Below are 22,199 nucleotides of genomic sequence, written 5' to 3'. Positions count from 1 at the left end.
CGCCCCCGCACCAACGACAGCCGGGACTCGGCCGCCGCGCCTTCCGCCCGCCATAGAGACGCGCCTCCCGGACAGAGCGCCTCCCCCGCCCCTCCCCGCCGCCCGGCCTCCCCGCGCAGCGACCCCTGCCGGCCGCGCCTGCAGGACCGGGACGGAGAGGCCCCGCCGGCGGCCGCCCTCGGTAGAATCATCACGTGGGGATTTGTTAAGCGCTTACTTACTCTGTGCGGAGCACTGTTCTGAGCGCTGGGGGATGATGATGATGATGATGTTGGTATTTGTTAAGCGCTTACTATGTGCCGAGCACTGTTCTAAGCGCTGGGGTAGACACAGGGGAATCAGGTGGTCCCACGTGGGGCTCACAGTCTTATTCCCCATTTTACAGATGAGGTAACTGAGGCACCGAGAAGTTAAGTGACTTGCCCAAAGTCACACAGCTGACATGTGGGAGACACAGGATCCTCAGGGAGGCCCACGTGGGGCTCACAGTTAATCCTCATTATTAATAATCATCCTGTGGGGATGTGGTAAGCGCTTACTCTGTGCGGAGCACTGTTCTGAGCGCTGGGGGAGACACAGGGGCATCAGGTTGGCCCACGTGAGGCTCACAGTTAATCCCCTTATTAATAATAAAGTGGGGATTTGTTAAGCACTTACTATGTGCAGAGCACTGTTCTAAGCACTGGGGTAGACACAGAGGAATCAGGTTGTCCCACGTGGGGCTCACAGTCTTCATCCCCATTTTCCAGATGGGGTAACTGAAGCACAGAGAAGTGAAGTGACCTGCCCACAGTCACCCAGCTGACAAGTGGCACAGCTGGGATTCGAACCCATGACCTCTGACTCCCAAGCCCGGGCTCTTTCCACTGAGTCACGCTGCTTCGATATTTGTTAAGCGCTTACTATGTGCAGAGCACTGTTCTAAGTACTGGGGGAGATGCAGGGTCATCAGGTCCTGGAACGCCCTCCCCCCTCACCTCCGCCAAACTGATTCTCCTTCCCTCTTCAAAACCCTACTTAAAACTCACCTCCTCCAAGAGGCCTTCCCAGACTGAGCTCCCCCCTTTTTCCCTCTGCTCCCTCTCCCCCCCCTTCACCTCTCCGCAGCTAAAGCCTCATTTTCCCCTTTTCCCTCTGCTCCTCCACCTCTCCCTTCCCATCCCCACAGCAGCGTACTCGTCCGCTCAACTGTCTATATTTTTGTTACCCTATTTATTTTGTTAATGAATTGTACATCGCCTCGATTCTATTCAGTCGCCATCGGTTTTTACGAGATGTTCTTCCCCTCGACTCTATTTATCGCCATCGTTCTCGTCCGTCCGTCTCCCCCGATCAGACCGTAAGCCCGTCAAACGGCAGGGACCGTCTCTATCTGTTGCCGACTTGTTCATCCCAAGCGCTTAGTACAGTGCTCTGCACATAGTAAGCGCTCGATAAATACTATTGAATGAATGAATGAAGGTTGTCCCACGCGAGGCCCACAGTTAATCCCCATTATTAATAATAATAATAATGTTGGTATTTGTTAAGCGCTTACTATGTGCGGAGCACTGTTCTAAGCACTGGGGGAGATACAGGCTCATCAGGTTGTCCCACAGTCTTCATCCCCATTTGACAGATGAGGGGACTGAGGCCCACATTATAATAATAAGAATAATGTTGGGATTTGTTAAGCGCTTACTATGTGCAGAGCACTGTTCTAAGCGCTGGGGAAGATACAGGGCCATCAGGTTGGACCACAGTCTTCATCCCCATTTGACAGATGAGGGGACTGAGGGTCACAGAATAATAATAATGTTGGGATTTGTTAAGTGCTTACTATGTGTGGAGCACTGTTCTAAGCACTGGGGGAGATACAGGCTCATCAGGTTGTTCCACGTGAGGCTCACAGTTAGAATGATTTCTTTCATTCAATAGTATTTATTGAGCGCTTACTATGTGCAGAGCACTGGACTAAGCGCTTGGAATGGACAAGTCGGCAACAGATACAGTCCCTGCCCTTTGACGGGCGCACAGTCTAATCGGGGGGGACAGACGGACAATGTTGGTATTTGTTAAGCGCTTACTATGTGCAGAGTACTGTTCTAAGCACTGGGGGAGATACAGGGTCATCAGGTCGTCCAACGTGAGGCTCACAGTCTTCATCCCCATTTGAGAGATGAGGTAACTGAGGCACAGAGAAGTGAAGTGACTTGCCCACAGTCACCCAGCTGACCAGGGGAAGAGCCGGAATTCGAACCCAGGACCTCTGACTCCCAAGCCCAGGCTCTTTCCACTGAGCCACGCTTCTCTGCACACCATAACTACAATTGAAGGAATGAATGAATGGATAGAGCCCCGGCCTGGCAGTCAGAAGGTCGTAGGTTCTAATCCCACTTTGCCACTTGTCTGCTGTGTCACCTTAGGCAAGTCCCTTCACTTCTCTGGGCCTCGGTAACGTCATCTGTAAAAAAGGGGGATTGAGACTGAGCCCCACGTGGGACAGGCACTATATCCAACCCAATGTGTTTGTACCCACCCCCGTGCTTAGTACAGTGCCTGGCACATAGTAAGCATTTAACAAATACCGCAATTATTAATTCATTCAATAGTATTTGAGCGCTTACTATGTGCAGTGCACTGTACTAAGCACTTGGAATATACAATTCGGCAATGGATAGAGACAATCGCTGCCCAGTGATGGGTTTACAGTCTAATTGGGGGCTCTGTAAGCCCCCACAAAGCACTCAATAAATACAGAAGGAGCGTGGCTCAGTGGAAAGAGCCCAGGCTTGGGAGTCAGAGGTCGTGGATTCGAATCCCAGCTCCGCAACCTGTCAGCTGTGTGACTGAGGGCAAGTCACTTGACTTCTCTGTGCCTCAGTTCCCTCATCTGTAAAATGGGTATTAACTATGAGCCTCACGTGGGACAACCTGATTACCCTGTATCTCCCCCAGCGCTTAGAACAGTGCTGTGCACATAGTAAGCGCTTAACAAATACCAACATTATTATTATTATTATTAAAAATGATTGAGAATCATTGCGATATTGGCAAGCCCTGTTCTAAGCGCTAGGGTAGGACACAGTCCCTGTCCCACATGGGGCTCTCTCTCTTAATCCCCATTTTGCAGATGAGGGAACTGAGGCCCAGAGAAATGCAGTGACTTGCCCAAGGTCATCCAGCACCATGGCGGAGCAGGGGTTGGAACAAAGGTCCTTCTGTCTCCCAGGCCCGGGCCCTATAGGAGGGAAGCTGGGGAAGGGTCGGATAGGACACCGTCATCTGGTTCAGCTCATCTCTGGGTAGATAAGTAATGGCGGTGTAACCAAAGTAATAATAATAATAATGATGGCATTTGTTAAGCACTTACTATGTGCAAAGCACTGTTATAATAATGTTGGTATTAAGCGCTTACTATGTGCAGAGCACTGCTCTAAGCGCTGGGGTAGATACAGGGTCATCAGGTTGCCCCAGGTGAGGCTCACAATTAAGATGAGAAGCAGCGTGGCTCAGTGGAAAGAGCACGGGCTTTGGAGTCAGGGCTCATGAGTTCGAATCCCAGCTCTGCCACTTGTCGGCTGTGTGACTGTGGGCGAGTCACTTCACTTCTCGGCGCCTCAGTTCCCTCATCTGTAAAATGGGGATTAAGACTGTGAGCCCCACGTGGGACAACCTGATTCCCCTATGTCTACCCCAGTGCTTAGAACAGTGCTCGGCACATAGTAAGCGCTTAACAAATACCAACATTATTACATTATTATTAACTGAGGCACAGAGAAGCTAAGTGACTTACCCACAGTCACACAGCTGACAAGTGGCAGAGCCGGAATTCGAACCCATGACCTCTGACTCCCAAGCCCGGTCTCTTTCCACTGAGCCATGCCGCTTCTCACTGTTCTAAGCGCTGGGGAGGATACAAGGTGATCAGGTTGTCCCACGTGGGGCTCCCAGTCTTAATCCCCATTTTACAGTTGAGGGAACCGAGGTCCAGAAAAGTTAAGCGATTTGCCCAAAGTCACACAGCTGACAAGCGGCGGAGCCGGGGTTTGAACCCATGACCTCTGACTTCCCAGCCCCTGCTCTTTCCAGTGAGCCACGCTGTCAGCTGTGTGACCTTGGGCAAGTCACTTCACTTCTCTGGGCCTCAGGGACCTCATCTATAAAACCGGGATTAAGGCTGTGAGCCCCATGCGGGACGTGGACTGTGTCCTATCTGATTAACTTCTATCTAACCCAGCGGCTGGCATCTAGTAATAATAATAATGTTGGTATTTGTTAAGCGCTTACTATGTGCAGAGCACTGTTCTAAGCGCTGGGGTAGATCCAGGGTCATCTGGTTGTCCCACGTGAGGCTCCGAGTTAATCCCCATTTTACAGATGAGGTAACTGAGGCAGAGAAGTGACTTGCCCACAGTCACACCGCTGACAAGTGGCAGAGCCAGGAGTCGAACTCATGACCTCTGACTCCAAAGCCCAGGCTCTTTCCACTGAGCCACGCTGCTTCTCGTAAGCACTTGACATATTAAGAAAGAAAAGCTCTTTACATGCCCAGCGCAACGCCAACGCCAAATCCTGCGTTAGATTGTAACTGCAGCAGCGTGAAACGGGGTGCGAATTCCCGTTCGCCCTCCTACTCCGACAGTGAGCCCCATGCGGGACAGGGGCAGTGTCCTACCTGATGGACCTTTATCTGCCTCAGCACTTAATACCATTAAAAACCAAAAACACAAAGGCGCTGCCCCTCAGGAGACCCCAGGCTAAAGAGAAACAGGGATCTCATTCCCATTTTACAGATTTTTGGGAAGGGCGGGTATAGGCGATGTGAGAATAGGTGACCTGGAAGCCGAGGAACGGCCGAGCTGACCTCCGGACGACGCTTCCTATCGAGGGAGTCAGTCCCTCTCTTCCCGCTCCCTCAGGGAAAAGTCCTTGGACCTGAGTCCTTCCACCAGCCCCAGTGCTAAGGAGCCAGGCCACTTGGCCACTTAGAAACGTGCCTGGTTCTGCCCCTGTGAAATGGGGCTAACGCTCCCGGTGTGGGGACTAATCGGGAGGACGAGTGGCCGTTTAGTGAAGCGGCCCCACCATTTTGTCAACCGTCAGTTGAAAATCCCTCCCGGCTCAGGGCCTCCTGCTCCGTACGCTGGGCCAGAAAGAATCCAGCTGGAAAACCGAGCCGCGGGTGCCCGGGCTGCCGCAGAGGCAATTCCTTGCCTGCCCTTTCCCTGGGGGCCAGGCCTACTGGTCACCTCTCAGCTCCATCTCCTCTGGATTAGGTGCCCGGTCACTCCCTGCTGCCCCCGCTCACTTGGCTCAGGCCCCAGGCCACCACAGAAACTTTCAGCCGAGGCCGACAGAAGACTCTAGAATAATAACGGTACTCAAGTGCTCACTATGTGCCAGGCACTGGGATGGGTACAAGTTAATCAGGTTGGACTGTCCTTGTCCCCCTCTGGGCTCACACTCTTCATCCCCATTTTACAGATGAAGTAACCAGAGAAATTAAGCCAATTGCTCCAAGGTCACACGGCAGACGGGTGGTGGAGCCCAGATTAGAACCCAGGTCCTTGCTCTCTATCCGCTAAGCCGAGCCACTTCTCTAAAAACGGCCAGAGTCCGAATCTCGCCGCGCGACCGCACGGGGAGATGAGCCACTTGTCCTGTACAGGTTCGGAGTCTCCAACCCGGCCGTGAGCTGGCAGGCCGGTGGCCTGAAACTCAAGGGCATTTCGGCAAGACCCTTGCCCGCTCCGGCCCCCTCAACTTCCCCTCCGAGACAGACGAGCCGGTCTATGGAGTCCCAGGCAGATCAGTTCCACCCTGAGGCTGCCTTCCCCCTTTAGCGGCAGGCCGAAGCTGTGGGATCGGAGAGACGCCGGGAGCCCCACTCCCTCTTACTATGCGCCGGGCACCCGTATTAAGTGCTGGGATACACGAGTCAGGTTGGACAGAGTCCCTGTCCCCCCACCCCCCCCCAAGGGCTCACGGTCTTAATCCCATTACACAGATGTGGTAACTGAGGCCAAGGGAAGTCAAATGACTTACCCAGGGTCACACAGTAGACAGGTGACAGCCAGGATTAGAACCCACTTTCTCTGACACGCTCTATCCATCAGCCCAAACGGCTGCCCTCGGCGATGGGGTCGGAAACGCGCCCAAATTCTAGCTCAGGCCTGCCCTCGGCCTGCCCCAAGCGAAGGCCGACACCAAGGTGGTAGAGCTGGGGCGAAGGACGGCCTGGTTTGAAGGATTTCCAGCCCCCGGCCTGTGAGGGACTCGCCCCCCCCCCCTCGCCCCCCGGGTGAGGACAGAGGCCAGGGAGACACAGTAGAGAAACACGGTGTTTAATGGGAAAGCTCGGCATGCTCTAGCCAGAGCGGCAGGCTGGAGCTGAAGCAGCAGAGGCGGGCAGGGCAGCCCCCCGCACCGGGCCGGCGAAGCCCTCACATGGCGAAGAGGATGAGGAAGGCCACCATCAGGCAGAAGAGCCCCATGGCCTCAGAGAGGGCGAAGCCCAGGATGGCGTAGGAGAACAGCTGCTGTTTGAGCGACGGGTTTCTGGGGGAGGGGGGAGAGAGAGAGAGAACCACTGAGGCGGGGAGGGAGGGGGCTCGGCCATCCGCATTCACAGGTCCCCCTCCCCCCGGCTGTGGAGAGGCGCCCCTCCGCGCCGGACCCCACCCGGAACCCCGACCCCAAACGGGACCCCCGGGGCCTCGGATCCCGGCCCGGCCCGCTTACCTGGCATAGCCGATGATCAGGCTGCCGAAGACGGTCCCGATCCCCGCCCCTGAACCGGCCACCCCGACCGTGGCGGCCCCGGCCCCGATGAACTTGGCGGCGGTGTCGATGTCCCGGGAGACGGCGCTGGTCTGGAAGTCCCGACGGGCCAGCCGGAGCGCGCTGCAGGCCGGAGCTGACTGGGGAGCCGGGTCGGCCCGGAGGGGCCGGGGGGTTCTCAGCGAGCACCGCCCCGGCCCCTACCGTCTCCCCCTCCTCTGGGGCACCGAGCTCAGCCAGGGCAGGAGGGGGTGATAACCAACCGGCCCCCCAGCCCCAATCCCACCAAGAGAAAAGGGCGCTCGGGGGCGACTACCCTTCCCAGCGGGCGATGATTCACACTGGCCTGCGGGAAACCCTAGTTTCCAGAACCCCCACCTGCTGATGGAGGCCGCCTTGGGGTTCCCGAGAGCTCACCGGCGTGCTTTTCTAGATCCCAACATCCCATCCCTGCCATGGACCCCTTTACTTTGGGGGGCAGTCGCCGTCCTCTTACCTGTTCAGACCGGATCTCGGGCCTGCTCAGGACGGATGCAGACGCTGGCCTGGCCAGGCCCCTGGTACAGCAGCGGATCTGCGGAGTCGAGGCGGAAGAGGGTGACCCTGAGGCGGTCGGACAACCGCAACCGGCAGCCCGAGGCCCGGCCTCTGTGGGGGCACCCGGCTCACCCCTGCCTGCCCCATCCCGGGGGGCTACGGTGGGATGGAGACCCCCCCTCCGCGCTCCAAAGAACGTCCTTTGGATTTAGGCCAGTTGTCACCCTCAAATCTCTGCCGCAGAAGGAGCCGCCTATCTGGAAAGCTAGAGAAGCAGCGGCGCCTGGTGGAAAGAACCTGGGTTTGGGAGTCAGAGGACCTGGGTTCTAATCCCGCCTGTCAACTGCTTGCTTTGAAGCCTTGGGCAAATATTTAATGTCTCTGTACCTGTTTCCTTAAAAATAAGGATTAAATCCTACTCCCTGTTACTTGGACTGGACAGGGACCGTGTCCAACCTTATGAACTTGTACCTAACCCAGCACTTAGAACGGTGAAAAGCTGTACGGCCTAGGTTCTGATCCCACCCGTCAACCGCTTGCTTTGAAGGCTTGGGCAAATATTTAATGTCTCTGTACCTGTTTCCTTAAAAATAAGGATTAAAACCTACTCCGTTACTTGGACTGGACAGGGACCGTGTCCAACATTATGAACTTGTACCTAACCCAGCATTTAGAACGGTGAGAAGCTGTACGGCCTAGGTTCTGATCCCACCCGTCAACTGCTTGCTTTGAAACCACGGGCACGTACTTAACTTCTCTGTCCCTCAGTTTCCTTAAAAATAAGGATTAAATCCTACTTCCTCTTACTTAGACTGTGTAGGTTCCAATCCCACCTGTCAACTGCTTGCTTTGAAACCACGGGCACGTACTTAACTTCTCTGTACCTCAGTTTCCTTAAAAATAAGGATTAAATCCTACTCCCTGTTACTTGGACTGGACAGGGACCGTGTCCAACCTTATGAACTTGTACCTAACCCAGCACTTAGAACGGTGAGAAGCTGTACGGCCTAGGTTCTGATCCCACCCGTCAACTGCTTGCTTTGAAACCACGGGCACGTACTTAACTTCTCTGTACCTCAGTTTCCTTAAAAATAAGGATTAAATCCTACTCCCCCTTACTTAGACTATGCAGGTTCCAATCCCACCCGTCAACTGCTTGCTTTGAAACCACGGGCACGTACTTAACTTCTCTGTACCTCAGTTTCCTTAAAAATAAGGATTAAATCCTACTCCCCCTTACTTAGACTATGCAGGTTCCAATCCCACCTGTCAACTGCTTGCTTTGAAACCACGGGCACGTACTTAACTTCTCTGTACCTCAGTTTCCTTAAAAATAAGGATTAAATCCTACTCCCCCTTACTTAGACTATGCAGGTTCCAATCCCACCTGTCAACTGCTTGCTTTGAAACCTTGGGCAAGTACTTAACTTCTCTGTACCTCACTTTCCTTAAAAATAAGGACGAAATCCTACTCCCTCTTAGACTGTGAGCCCCATGTGGGACGGGGACCGTGCCCAACCTTCTAAACTTGAACCTAACCCAGCACTTAGAACAGTGGGAAGCTGTACGGCCTAGTAGAGCTTGGGCCCGGGAGTCGGATGGACCTTGGGTTCGAATCCCGGCTCTGCCTTTTTTTTTGATGGTATTTGAGAGGCCCTTTCTATGCACTGTAGTAAGCGCTGGGGCAGATACAAGATCATCAGGTTGGACACGGTCCCGGTCCTACGGGAGGGCTCAGAGTCTCAATCTCTATTTTATAGATGAGGAGGTGGAGGCCCAGAGAAGGGAGGCGCATCGCCCAAGGTCACACAGCAGACAAGTGGCCCGAGCTGGGAATGGAAGCCAGATCCTGGTGATGCCCAGGCTTTTGCTCTAACCATTAGGCCTCGCTGCTTCTCACTTGTCCTGTGACTTGTGCTCAGCCGGACAAACCAGAGCCCTTCCCCAGCAGCTCTTCCTCCCCGCTGGAGGCCCGGGGCCTCGGCTGACAGGTGGATGGGGGGTCGAATGTTTCCAGCCTCGGGGAGCCGCTACTTACCAAGGCTGGAGAAATGAGGAGAGTACCGGTGGGCTGCATTGTGCTTGATCTAGGGGACAAAGAAAAAGTCACCCCCTGCCTCCCATTACCCCATCCCACCCCAGCTGCAGGGCGTTCGAGGTCAGGGAGGTCGATCAGACCGTGAGCCCCGTCATTGGGTGGGGATGGTCTCTATCTGTGGCCCATTCCAAGCGCTTACTACAGTGCCCTGCACCTAGTAAGCGCTCAATAAATACCACCGAATGAATGAAAGTGAGGGCGGAACCCTCCAACTTCCCTCCCTGGGGCAAGGTCACCGGGATGGGGCGGTGGGGAAGCGGGCCAAGGAATAGTAATGGCCCCCACCAAGTCCCTGCAGGGTGCACGGCACTGTAGTAAGCGCTGGGAAAAGAACACCCAAGGGGGGGGGGGGTTAAGCAGCGTGGCTCGGGAGGTGGTGGGTTCGAATCCCGCCCCCGCAAGGCTGCTCTGTGACCTTGGCCGAGCCACTTGGCTTCTCTGGGCCTCAGTTCCCTCATCTGGAAAATGGGGATGAAGAGCGGGAGCTCCAGAGGGGTCGACCTGATGACCTTCCGTCCACCCCGGCGCTTGGCAGAGTGGTTGGCACATGGTAAGCGCTTAACCACCACTATCAGGTGGCAGCCCCGCGCAGGCTCGGAGGGGTGCAGGAGGAGGAAGCAGGTTCTGCGGGGGGCTCGGGGTTGCCCTCCCACCCCTTCACCATAGCAACCGGCTCCCTCCCCGCCCGAGGGCTTCGCTCAAGGTGATGCACCCGCAGCTACCCTCCCCGTTATTCCCCCCCGCGAGGGTTCTCACCCTCCGCTAACCGCGCGGCCGCTCGTCCCGCTTCTCCCCTGCGCTCAAGGTGACTCACCTCCCGTCCACCCCGTCTCCGTCCCCGTACTGGGCGCCCCCCGCCCACGTGTCCCCCGCCCCCCGCCCTCCCATTGGCTCCGGCCCCCTCCGCCCCGATTGGCCGCCGCCCCCCGCACGCCGCTTCCTCATTGGCCCTCCGGCCGCCGGCCTTCGCCTCCCATTGGGCGTGGGCCGCAGGGTCCCCGCCGGGGGCGGGACCAAGGCCCAACCCCGACTGCTGATTGGTCGAGCTCCGAAAGAGCGGGCCCCCTGACCTCCAGCACAAAATGGCGGCCTGCTCGACGGCGGCACGTCACTTGTCCTTGGAGTGGCGCCTGCGCACTGCGGCGCAGCTCCCGCCCCCCCCCAGGACCGGAAGGGGGCGCGTTGCATGTTGGGAGTTGTAGTGCGACGGGGGGTCCTGCTGCCCCTCCCCCCCCCCCCCTTGAGGGCCAGACCAGTTTCTTTGCCTTTGCCCCATTTAATAACCTTGGGATTTGTTAAGCGCTTCCTATGTGCAGAGCACTGTTTTAAGCGCTGGGGGAGATCCAGGGTCATCGGGTGGTCCCACGTGGGGCTCACAGTCCTCATCCCCATTTGACAGATGAGGTCACTGAGGCCCAGAGAAGGGAAGCGATAATAATCAATAAGCATGGTCTCTGTTAAGCGCACACTTTGTGCCAAGCACTGTTCTAAGCGCTGGGGTAGATATAGGGTCATCAGGTTGTCCCACGTGAGGCTCACGGTCTTCATCCCCATTTTACAGATGAGGGCACTGAGGCCCAGAGAAGGGAAGTAATGCAGCGTGGCTCAGTGGAAAGAGCATGGGCTTTGGAGTCAGAGGTCATGGGTTCGAATGCCAGCCGTGCCACTTGTCAGCTGTGTGACTGTGGGCAGGTCACTTCACTTCTCTGGGCCTCAGTTCCCTCATCTGTAAAATGGGGATGAAGACTGTAAGCCCCACGTGGGACAAGCTGATTCCCCTGTGTCTACCCCAGCGCTTAGAACAGTGCTCGGCACATAGTAAGTGCTTAACAAATACCAACATTATTCTCATTATTAATAATCAATAAGCATGGTATCTGTTAAGTGCTACTATGTGCCAAGCACTGTTCTAAGCACTGGGGTAGATACAGGGTCATGAGATTGCCCCACGTGAGGCTCCCAGTCTTCATCCCCATTTTCCAGATGAGGTCACTGAGGCCCAGAGAAGTGCAGTGACTTGCCCACAGTCACACAGCTGACAAGTGATAGAGCCAGCATTCGAACCCATGACCTCTGACTCCCAAGCCCAAGCTCTTTCCATTAAGCCATGACTTGCCCAAGGTCACACAGCTGACAAGGGGCGGAGCTGGGATTAGAACCCATGACTTCTGACTCAAGCCCTTTATTGACCATTTAATAATAATAATAATGGTTTTTGTTAAATGCTCACGATGTGCCAAGCACTGTTCTAAGCGCTGGGGTAGATACAATTCATTCATTGATTCAATCGTATTTATTGAGCCCCACTGTGTGCTGGACTAAGCGCTTGGGTTGTTCAATTGGAACGTACAATTTGGCAACAGAGACAATCAGGTCGTCCCATGTGGGGTTCACAGTCTTCATCCCCATTTTACAGGTGAAGGAAACGAGGCCCAGAGAAGTGAAGTGACTTGCCCAAGCTCACACAGCTGACAAGCAGCGGAGCCAGGATTAGAACCCATGACCCCTGATTCCGAAGCCCTGTATTGACCATTTAATAATAATGGTTTTTGTTAAGTGCTTACTATGTGCCAAGCACTCTTCTAAGCGCTAGGGTAGATATAATTCATTCATTCAATCGTATTTATTGAGCACTTACTGTGTGCAGAGCACTGTACTAAGCGCTTGGGATGTTCACTTGGAATGTACAGTTCGGCAACAGAGACAATCAGGTTGTTAGAAACAAGGCGATCAGGTTGTCCCAAGGGGGGGGGGGGGGGGCTCACGGTCTTCATCCCCATTTTACAGATGAGGGAACTGAGGCCCAGAGAAGTGACTTGCCCAGAGTCCCACAGCTGATAAGTGGAGGAGTTGGGATAACTTCTCTGGGCCTCAGTTCCCTCATCGAGCCTCAGGTGGGACAACCTAATTCTAATCCCGACTCCGCCACTTGTCTGCTGTGTGACCTTGGCCAAGTCACTTCACTTCTCTGGGCCTCAGTTACCTCGTCTGTAAAAATGATTAAAAAAAAATGTGAGCCCCACGTGGGACAATCTGATGACCCTGTATCTCCCCCAGGGCTTAGAACAGTGCTCTGCACCTAATAAGCGCTTAACAAATACCAACAATATTATTATTAGAACCCATGACCTCTGACTCCCAAGCCCGGGCTCTTTCCCCTGAGCCACGCTGCTTGGCAGGAGCCCGGGCTAGGGAGTCAGAGGTCATGGGTTCAAATCCCGGCTCTGCCACTTGTCAGCTGTGTGACTGTGGGCAAGTCACTTAGCTTCTCGGTGCCTCGGTGACTTCATCTGGAAAATGGGGATTAAATGTGAGCCTCCCGTGGGGCAACCTGATGACCCTGTATCTCCCCCAGCGCTTAGAACAGTGCTCTGCTCATAGTAAGCGCTTAACAAATACCAACATTATCATTATTATTATTGTTATTAAGGGAAGGGAGATGAACTGAGGCAGCTTTGACTAATGGAGGCCAGGAGGCTAAGATAAACACCCAGCAAATTCCAAATTCATTACGTAACTGAAAAGCGAAAGCCTGGCCCCTGAGATCCTGACCTCGCGTAGGCTGACATTTTCTCTAGGTGAACTCCATTCATTATTCCGTCAATCGATCGTATTTCTTGAGCGCTTACTGGGTGGAGAGCACTGTACTAAACGCTTGAGAGAGTACACTATAACAATAAATTAATGTTGGTATTTGTTAAGCGCTTACTATGTGCCGAGCACTGTTCTAAGCGCTGGGGGAGATACAGGGTGATCAGGTTGTCCCACATAAGAATAATAATAATAATAATGTTGGTATTTGTTAAGCGCTTACTATGTGCAGAACACTGTTCTAAGTGCTGGGGTAGACCCAGGGGAAGCAGGTTGTCCCACGTGGGGCTCACGGTCTTAATCCCCATTTTACAGATAAGGTAACTGAGGCACAGAGAAGTGAAGTGACTTGCCCACAGTCACTCAGCTGACAAGTGGCAGAGCCGGGATTTGAACTCACGACCTTTGACTCCAAAGCCCGGGCTCTTTCCACTGAGCCCCGCTGCTTCTCCTGGCCCACAGTGAGCTTACAGTCTAGAGAGGGATGCAATATTAATAATAATTGTGGTATTTGTTAAGCGCTTACTATGTGCCAGGCACTGTACTACACGCTAAGGTAGATACAAGCTTAGAACAGTGCTTGGCACGTGGTAAGCGTTTCACAAATCCCACGGTTAGTAAACAAGGTAAGTGGGTTGGACACAGGCCCTGTCCCACCTGGGGCTCACAGTCTCAAACTCCATTTGACAGAGGAGGTAACTGAGGCCCAGAGAAGTGCAGCGACTTGCCCGAGGTCACACAGAAGACAAGTGGTGGAGCCGGGATTAGAACCCACGACCTTCTTTCTCCCAGGCCCGTGCTCTATCCACTACTCCATGCTGCTCCTTCCAAGCAGACAGACATGAATGTAAATATTTAAATGACAGATCTATAATAATAATAATAATGGCATTCGTTAGGCGCTTACTATGTGCAGAGCACTGTTCTAAGCACTGGGTAATCGGGTTGTCCCACGTGGGGCTCACATTTTTTAATCCCCCTTTTTACGGCTGAGGTCACTGAGGCACAGAGAAGTTACTTGCCCAAGGTCACACGGCAGACAAGTGGCGGAACCGGGATTAGAACTCACGACCCCTGACTCCCAAGCCCGGGCTCTTTCCACTAAGCCGCGCCGCTTCACGATACGTAAGCGTTGCGGGGCCGGGAGGGGAAACGGATAAAAGGGAGCAAGTCGGGGGGACCCAGAAGGGAGGGGGAGAAGAGGAGAGGAGGGCGCAGGCAGGGAAGGCTTCCTGGAGGAGCTGGGCCTTCGATAAGGCTTCGAAGGGGAGAGAGCAACTGTCCGTCGGATAGGAGTCACTTACCTTCTCTGTGCCTCAGTTCCCTCATCTGCAAAATGGGGATTAAGACCGTGCCCATGTGGGACAACCCGATCCCCTTGTATCCCCCCAGCGCTTAGAACAGTGCTCTGCACATAGTACGCGCTTAACAAATGCTTGTTCAATAGTATTTATTGAGCACTTCCGATTCATTCATTCAATAGTATTTATTGAGCGCTTACTGTGTGCAGAGCACTGGACTAAGCGCTTGGAATGGACAATTCGGCCATAGAGAGAGACAATCCCTGCCCATTGACGGGCTCACAGTCTAGTCGGGAGAGACGGACGGCCAGAAACAAGACGACTTAATCGCAATAAATAGAATGAAGGGGAGGGTCACCTCACAAAAGAAATAGGGGAATAAAAATATAGAGAAATGAGCAGAGTCTGGGGGGAGGAGCAGAGGGAAAGGGGGGGAAAAGAGGGTTTAGCTGAGGGGAGGTGAAGGGGGGGGTAGAGAGGGAGCAGAGGGAAAAGGGGAGCTCGGCGTGGGAAGGCCTCTCGGAGGAGGTGAGCTTTAAGTAGGGTTTTGAAGAGGGGAAGAGAATTAGATTGACGGAGGTGAGGAGGGAGGACGTTCCGGGCCAGAGGCAGGATGTGGGCGAGAGGTTGGCGGTGATAGACAAAATGGAAGTCGAGTGAGAAGATTCTCGTTAGAGGAGCCAACTGTGTGGGCTGGGTTGTAATAAAAGGGTAGCAAGGTGAAGTGGGAGGGGACAAGGTGATTTAGTGCTTTCAAGCCAATAGGGAAGAGTTTTTGTTTAATGTGGAGGTGGACGGGCAACCTCTGGAGTTTCTGGAGGAGTGGGGAAACGGGTCCTGAATGGTAGTGTAGAAAAATGATAATGCTAATAATGTTGGTATTTGTTAAGCGCTTACTATGTGCGGAGCAGTGTTCTAAGCGCTGGGGGAGATACAGGGTCATCAGGTGGTCCCATGTGAGGCTCACAGTTAATCCCCATTAATAATAATAATGTTGGTATTTGTTAAGCGCTTACTATGTGCAGGGCAGTCTTCTAAGCGCTGGGGGAGATACAGGGTCATCAGGTGGTCCCACGTGGGGCTCCCAGTCATAATCCCCATTTTACAGGTGAGGGAACTGAGGCCCAGAGAAGGGAAGTGATTCGCCCACCGTCACACAGCTGACAAGTGGCGGAGCGAGGATTCGAATCCATGACCTCTGACTCCCAAGCCCGGGCTCTTTCCACTGAGCCACCCTGCTTCTCTAGGCTTGCCGGGACAAGTCCCAAGGAGCCTAGAGACACCATTAGAGCCAGCCTTCTGCTGCCCAGGAAAATCGGGTTTCCAGCACCTAATACAGTGCCTGGCACATCGTGAGCGCTTAACAAATACCATTATCATAAGTGCCCCTTAGCACTTACGTCCATATCTGTAATTTATTTTTTTCAATTCATGTCTGTCTCCCCGTTTAGACTGTAAACTCACTGTGGGTGGTAAGTGTGTCTGTTTATTGTTCTATTGTACTCTCCCAAGTGCTTAGTACAGTGCTCTGCACATAGAAAACGCTCAATTAATATATTTGACTGACTGACTGACTGACCATCACATCCACGTTTCGAGCCGGTCCAAATATCATGCCTTGGCTCACCACCCCGCTACTAATAATAATGGCATTTGTTAAGCACTTACTATGTACTGAGCACTGTTCTAAGCGCTGGGGGAGATACAAGGTAATCAGGTTGTCTCACGTGGGGCTCACAATCTTCATCCCCATTTTACAGATGAGGTCACTGAGGCCCAGAGAAGTCAAGTGACCTGCCCAAAATCGCACAGCTGATCGGTGGCGGAACTGGGATTTGAACCCATGACCTCTGACTCCCAAGCCCGGGCTCTTTCCACTGAGCCACGCCGCTTTTCCTATCCACCGGGCTTGACTTCCTCCCTTTATCCATCCCCCTTCCCAGCCCTACGGCACTCAAGTACATATCTGTAATTCATTTATTTCTGTTAATGTCGGTCTCCCCCTCTAGACTGTAAGCTCACTGTGGAAATAATAATAATAATAATAACGATGATGGTGTTTGTTAAGTGCTTACTCTGTGGCAGGAGCTGTACTAAGCACCGCAAATCGAGTTGGACCCAGTCCCTGTCCTACGTGGGGCTCACAGTTTCAATCCCCATTTCTAGATGAGGTAACTGAGGCACAGAGAAATGAAGTGACGTCACATGGCAGACAAGTGGCAGAGTCAAGATTAAGGAAGGGAATAATAATAATATTGGTATTTAAGCGCTTACTATGTGCAGAGCACTGTTCTAAGCGCTGGGGGAGATACAGGGTCATCACGTTGTCCCACGTGAGGCTCACAGTTAACCCCCATTTTACAGATGAGGTAACTGAGGCACAGAGAAGTTAAAAGTGACTTGCCCACAGTTACACAGCTGCCAAGTGGCAAAGCCATGTGTCTGTTATACTGTTACACTGTATATATATATATATATATATATATATATATATATATATATGTAGAATGGTATTTGTTAAGCGCTTACTATGTGCAAAGCACTGTTCTAAGCACTGGGGGGGATACACAGTGTTCAGGCTGTCCCCGTGGGGCTCACGGTCTTAGTCCCCATTTTCCAGATGAGGTCACTGAGGCCCAGAGAAGTAAAGTGACTGGCCCAAAGTCACACCGCTGACAAGTGGCGGAGCCGGGATCAGAACCCATGACCTCTGACTCCCAAGCCCGGGCTCTTTCCACTGAACTCTCCCAAGCGCTTGGTACAGTACTCTGCACACAGTAAGTGCTCAATAAATACGATCGATCGATCGAATGACTGACGGGGCCTTAGCCTCTCTTCCCTGAAATGTAGGTCAGGGATTAAGACTGTGAGCCCCACGTGGGACAACCTGATTCCCCTGTCTACCCCAGCGCTTAGAACAGTGCTCGGCACATAGTAAGCGCTTAACAAATACCAACATTATTCCCCAACTCGGCCCCTGGGGATGGGACCGCTTTGAAATGCTGACAGGAAAGCCAGTGAGGGCAGGGACTGAGGCCTGGCCTTTTCCCCCACATCTCTCCCCAGATGCCCCCAGGCCTCAGGGCAAGTGGACCAACAGGTGGGGTAAATTAACTTCATAATCCACTAGACTCTAAATTTCTGGAAAGCAGGGATCGTGTCTATCAGTTCTATCGCATTTCTCTCTCCCAGAAGCTCGCTGCAGCGCTCTGCACACTGGAAGCACTCGGGAAAAGTAGTGCGGCCCAGTGGATAGAGAATGGGCCTGGGAGTCAATAGGAGCTGGGTTCTAATCCCGGCTCCGCCACCGGTCTGCTGTGTGACGTTGGGTAAGCCGCTTCACTTCTCTGGGCCTCAGTTTCCGCAACTGTAAAACGGGGATTAATAATAATGTCGGTATTTGTTAAGCGCTTACTACGTGCAGAGCACCGTTCTAAGCGCGGGGGGAGATACAGGGTCGTCAGGTTGTCCCACGTGAGGCTCACACTTAATCCCCATTTTCCAGATGAGGTCAATGAGGCCCAGAGAAGTGAAGGGACTTGCCCACCGTCCCACAGCTGACAAGCGGCAGAGCCGGGATTCGAACCCATGACCTCTGACTCCCAAGTCCGGGCTCTTTCCGCTGAGATTCTATTTATCGCTATTGTTCTCGTCTGTCCGTCTCCCCCGATTAGACCGGGAGCCCGTCAAAGGGCAGGGACCGTCTCTATCTGTTACCGATTTGTACATTCTAAGCGCTTAGTCCAGCGCTCTGCACCTAGTAAGCGCTCAATAAATACTATTGAATGAATTGAATGAATGAGCCACGCTGCTTCTCTAGACTGTGAGCCCCACGTGGGACACGGACCGTGTCCGGCCTGATTATTCCGTATCCACCCCGGTGATCAGAACGGTGCCCGGCACATAGTGAGTGCTTAACAGATAGCATTAAAAAAAGTAAATACGATTGACGGCTCGATTTGAGAGCGCAGGCTGGAAAGCCAAATGGCCTCACCGATCCTTGGAAACATGTCTCTGGCTGAAATCGTAATTCCAGGACATTACCAGTACCGGATGGAGCGGGGAGTTGGGGGAAGAGCTGTCCCGCGGAGTTTCAGAGATTTTTCTGGCCTTTTCCCCGTCGCCCACTTGCCCGCAATGCGGGCGAGGTTTTTAAGCCTTGGGGCGGGTGAGTCGGCCTGTCTGTCCCTCGTCCCTCTTAGAGGGCGCGTGTGGGGGTGACAATCCCGGGAACGTGGCGGCCGGAGCCGCTTTCAGGCGGGAATCGAGGGCTGGGGGGCCCTCCCCGTCTCAGGCCTCGGGGCCCCCTCCAGCCCCCCCATTGCTACTATCTGGTCCTGACTCCAAATGCACTTTTGGACAAAGAGAAGGCCTCCAACCCCAAAATAAGATAAGCCCCCCAAAAGGAGAGAGGATCACCTCCTATAGCTCCCACGGCAACCTCTGGAGGGCAGCCTCATACCACGCTTGGCCTTTCCCTCCCCGCTGGACGCCCCACCTTCTCCTCCCTCCTTACTGGCCACCCCACCTTCTCCCTCCTTACTGGACGCCCCCCTTCTCCTCCCCGCCTACCATCTCTTCCAGTGGTCACTCTTAAACCAGGGCCTCCACGACCCCCCCATCAAACGTCCTGTCCGTTTTCGTTGACCCTTCCTTTTCGGGATTCCGACCAGAGGCTGGGGAAACAGAGGCACGTCAACCCCTGGATTGATCGTTATTACGGTAATTACGATATACGTTAAGCACTTACTATGTGCAGAGCGCCGTTCTAAGCGCTGGGGTTGATACGAGGTCATCGGGTCGTCCCACGTGGGGCTCCCAGTCTTAATCCCCGTTGTCCAGAGGAGGAAACCGAGGCACAGAGAGGTGACTTGCCCAAAGTCACACAGCCGGTAAGCGGCGGAGCCGGGATTAGAACCGGGATTGGATGCCCGCTGGGTATAGGCAGGCAGTTCTGGGTTCAGTTATTATTATTATGGTATTCGCCAAGCACATATTACGTGCCAAGCACTGTTCTAAATGCTGGGGTGGGGTAGATACAACGTAATCAGACTGGACACTGTTCCTGCCCCGCATTGGGCTCAAAAATAAAATAAACTGTGGTATTTGTAAAGCGCTTACTATGTGCGGAGCACTGTTCTAAGCGCAGGGAGATACGAGGTGATCAGGTTGTCCCATGTGGGGCTCACAGTCTTAATCCCCGTTTGGCAGATGAGGTCACTGAGGCACAGAGAAGTGAAGTGACTTGCCCAAGGTCCCACAGCTGACTAGCAGCGGAGCGGGGATCTTAACTTAAAGATCACAATCTTAAACTCTATCTTAGAGAGGGGGTGTGGCTCAGTGGAAAGAGCACGGGCTTGGGAGTCAGAGGTCATGAGTTCGAATCCCGGCTCGGCCACTTGTCAGCTGTGGGACTGTGGGCGAGTCACTTCACTTCTCTGGGCCTCAGTGACCTCATCTGTAAAATGGGGATGAAGACCGTGAGCCCCACGTGGGACAACCTGATGACCCTGTATCGACCCCAGCGCTTAGAATAGTGCTCTGCACATAGTAAGCGCTTAACAAATACCAACATTATTATTATTATTACCTCCTCTCCCTGCCCCACAGCACTTACGTATAGATCGGTAATTTGATTTATATGGCTGTCTATATGTGTTGATGTCATTCATTCACTCAATAGTATTTATTGAGCGCTTACTATGTGCAGAGCACTGGACTAAGGGCTTGGAATGGACAATTTGGCAACAGATAGAGACCATCCCTGCCCAGTGATGCGCTCACAGTCTAATCGGGGGAGGGAGACGGACAAAAACAAGACAACATAATCACGATAAATAGATTCAAGGGGATGGACACCTCATTAACAAAATAAATGTCCGTCTCCGCCCATCTAGACCGTGAGCTGGGTGTGGGCAGGGATTGTCGCTCTTTGTTTCTGTCCTGTACTTACTTTCCCAAGCGCTTAGTACAGTGTTCTATCCACAGTAAGCTCTTAATAAATAATAATGTTGGTATTTGTTAAGCGCTTACTAATTACAGAGCACTGTTCTAAGCGCTGGGATAGATACTTCACCTCTCCGCAGCTAAACCCTCTTCTCCCTCCTTTCCCTCTGCTCCTCCCCCTCTCCCATCCCATCCCCTCAGCACCGTACTCGTCCGCTCAACTGTATATATCTTCATTACCCTATTTATTTTGTTAATGAGATGTACATCGCCTTGATTCTATTTATTTGCTATTGTTTTAATGAGATGTTCTTCCCCTCGATTCTATTTATTGCTATTGTTCTTGTCTGGCCGTCTCCCCCGATTAGACCGTAAGCCCGTCAGAGGGCAGGGACTGTCTCTGTTACCCATTTGTCCACTCCAAGCGCTTAGTACAGTGCTCTGCACATAGTAAGCGCTCAATAAATACTATTGAATGAATGAATACAGGGTAATCAGGTTGTCCCTCGTGCGCCTCACAGTTAACCCCCATTTTACAGATGAGGCCACTGAGGCACAGAGAAGCGAAGTGGCTCGCCCACAGTCCCACAGCTGACAAGTGGCAGAGCCGGGATTCGAACCTATGACCTCTGACTCCCAAGCCCGGGCTCTTGCCACTGAGCCACACTGTACAATTGAATGAATGAATCTCCCACTCACGCTGACTTGCTCCCTTTGCCCTTCCCCCCTCATCCAGCCCCACACCACTTACATATGTATCTGTCATTTTATTTATTGTATTGATGTCTGTCTACCCCCCTCTTCTAGACTGTGAGCTTGTTGTGGGCAGAGATTGGCACTCTTTATTGCTGCATTGTACTTTCCCGAGCGCTTAGTAGAGTGCTCCGCACGCAGGAAGCGCTTAATAAATACAATTGAATGACTGAAGAGGCACAGAGCGGTTAAGTGACTTGCCCAAGGCCACACAGCGAAGTGGTGGCGCCAGGATTAGAACCCAAGTCCGTGCCCTTGCCACTAGGCCATCTTCAATCTCTGCCTGCACTGGGGGAAGAGCCTGGCCGGGTGTGTGTGCTCACAGAAACCCAACTGAGAGAGCCACGCAAACCTAAGGATCCAGGAGGAGGGAAAACTGGAAGCTCCTTGAGAGCAAGAACTGTCTTTTACTTGTGTCATATAATAATAATAATGTTGGTATTTGTTAAGCGCTTCCTACGGGCGGAGCACTGTTCTAAGCGCTGGGGTAGATACAGGGTCATCAGGTTGTCCCACGTGGGGCTCACGGTCTTAATCCCCATTTTCCAGATGAGGTCACTGAGGCCCAGAGAAGTGAAGCGACTTGCCCACACACAGCTGACAAGCGGCAGATCCGGGATTCGAACCCCTGGCTTCTGCCTCCCCAGCCCGGGCTCTTCCCACTGAGCCACGCTGCTTCTCTATGTTCCTAAGCACCTAGCACAGGGCTCTGCGCACGGTAGGTGTCCGGAAGAGCGTCTACACAGGCCCCACCCCAGCATGCCCAAAGACCAAGGCAAAATCGGGCCCAGCCTTCCAGCCACACCAGGCGCGGCCAGCAATCCCGGCAGCTGTGCCCTGCTGACATTCATTCACTCAGTAGTATTTATTGAGCGCTTACTATGTGCAGAGCACTGTATTAAGCGCTTGGAATGGCCAGATGGGTAAGATTCACCTGGCTGAGATGACCCAATTAGAGGGGCGGAGCCGGGATAATCGAGAGCCCAGACAATAATAATCATCGTGGTGCTGGTTGAGCGCTTACTCTGTCTTAAGCACTGTTCTAAGCACTGGAGTGGGTCCCAGTCCCACAGGGGATTCACAGTCTTAATCCCCATTTTCCAGATGAGGAAACCGAAACGTAGAGAAGTAACTTGCCCAAGGTGACCCTGCAGCTAAATGGTGAAGCCGGGATAGAGAAGCGGCGTGGCTCGGTGGAAAGAGCCCGGGCT

General features: G+C 53.2%; 1 protein-coding gene across 3 annotated transcripts; it reads right to left on the bottom strand.

Moving 5' to 3' along the window:
• Positions 1–6,310: 6,310 nt before the first annotated feature.
• Positions 6,311–10,265, bottom strand: ATP5MC1 (ATP synthase membrane subunit c locus 1). Of its 3 annotated transcripts, none has more exons than XM_029074552.1 (5): positions 10,212–10,265; positions 9,338–9,386; positions 7,259–7,336; positions 6,724–6,902; positions 6,311–6,540 (listed from the first exon to the last, which is right to left on the bottom strand). In XM_029074552.1, the coding sequence occupies exons 2-5, from the start codon at positions 9,374–9,376 to the stop codon at positions 6,426–6,428; spliced, it is 411 nt and encodes a 136-aa protein (XP_028930385.1). In that variant the 5' UTR covers positions 9,377–9,386; positions 10,212–10,265; the 3' UTR covers positions 6,311–6,425. The 3 variants fall into 3 exon arrangements, with proteins under 3 accessions (XP_028930385.1, XP_028930383.1, XP_028930386.1); XM_029074550.1 differs by having other exon boundaries at positions 10,154–10,227; XM_029074553.2 differs by lacking the exon at positions 10,212–10,265 and adding an exon at positions 10,165–10,187.
• Between the last annotated feature and the right edge of the window lie 11,934 nt (positions 10,266–22,199).

Source organism: Ornithorhynchus anatinus, chromosome 11 (genome assembly GCF_004115215.2).
Source record: "Ornithorhynchus anatinus isolate Pmale09 chromosome 11, mOrnAna1.pri.v4, whole genome shotgun sequence".
Taxonomy (NCBI): domain Eukaryota; kingdom Metazoa; phylum Chordata; class Mammalia; order Monotremata; family Ornithorhynchidae; genus Ornithorhynchus; species Ornithorhynchus anatinus.
Note: the sequence above shows the minus strand (reverse complement) of the source record. Positions and strands in the feature narration are given on the sequence as shown.

What these genes read in the sequence shown, in the direction of transcription:
- ATP5MC1 (XM_029074552.1), bottom strand. Translation starts at nt 9,376, where the DNA reads ATGCAGCCCACCGGTACTCTCCTCATTTCTCCAGCCTTG. An exon ending in TCCTCATTTCTCCAGCCTTG is followed by an intron (nt 7,337 to 9,337) that starts GTAAGTAGCGGC and finishes TCGACTCCGCAG; the next exon opens with ATCCGCTGCTGTACCAGGGG. An exon ending in CTGATCATCGGCTATGCCAG is followed by an intron (nt 6,541 to 6,723) that starts GTAAGCGGGCCG and finishes CCCCTCCCCCAG; the next exon opens with AAACCCGTCGCTCAAACAGC.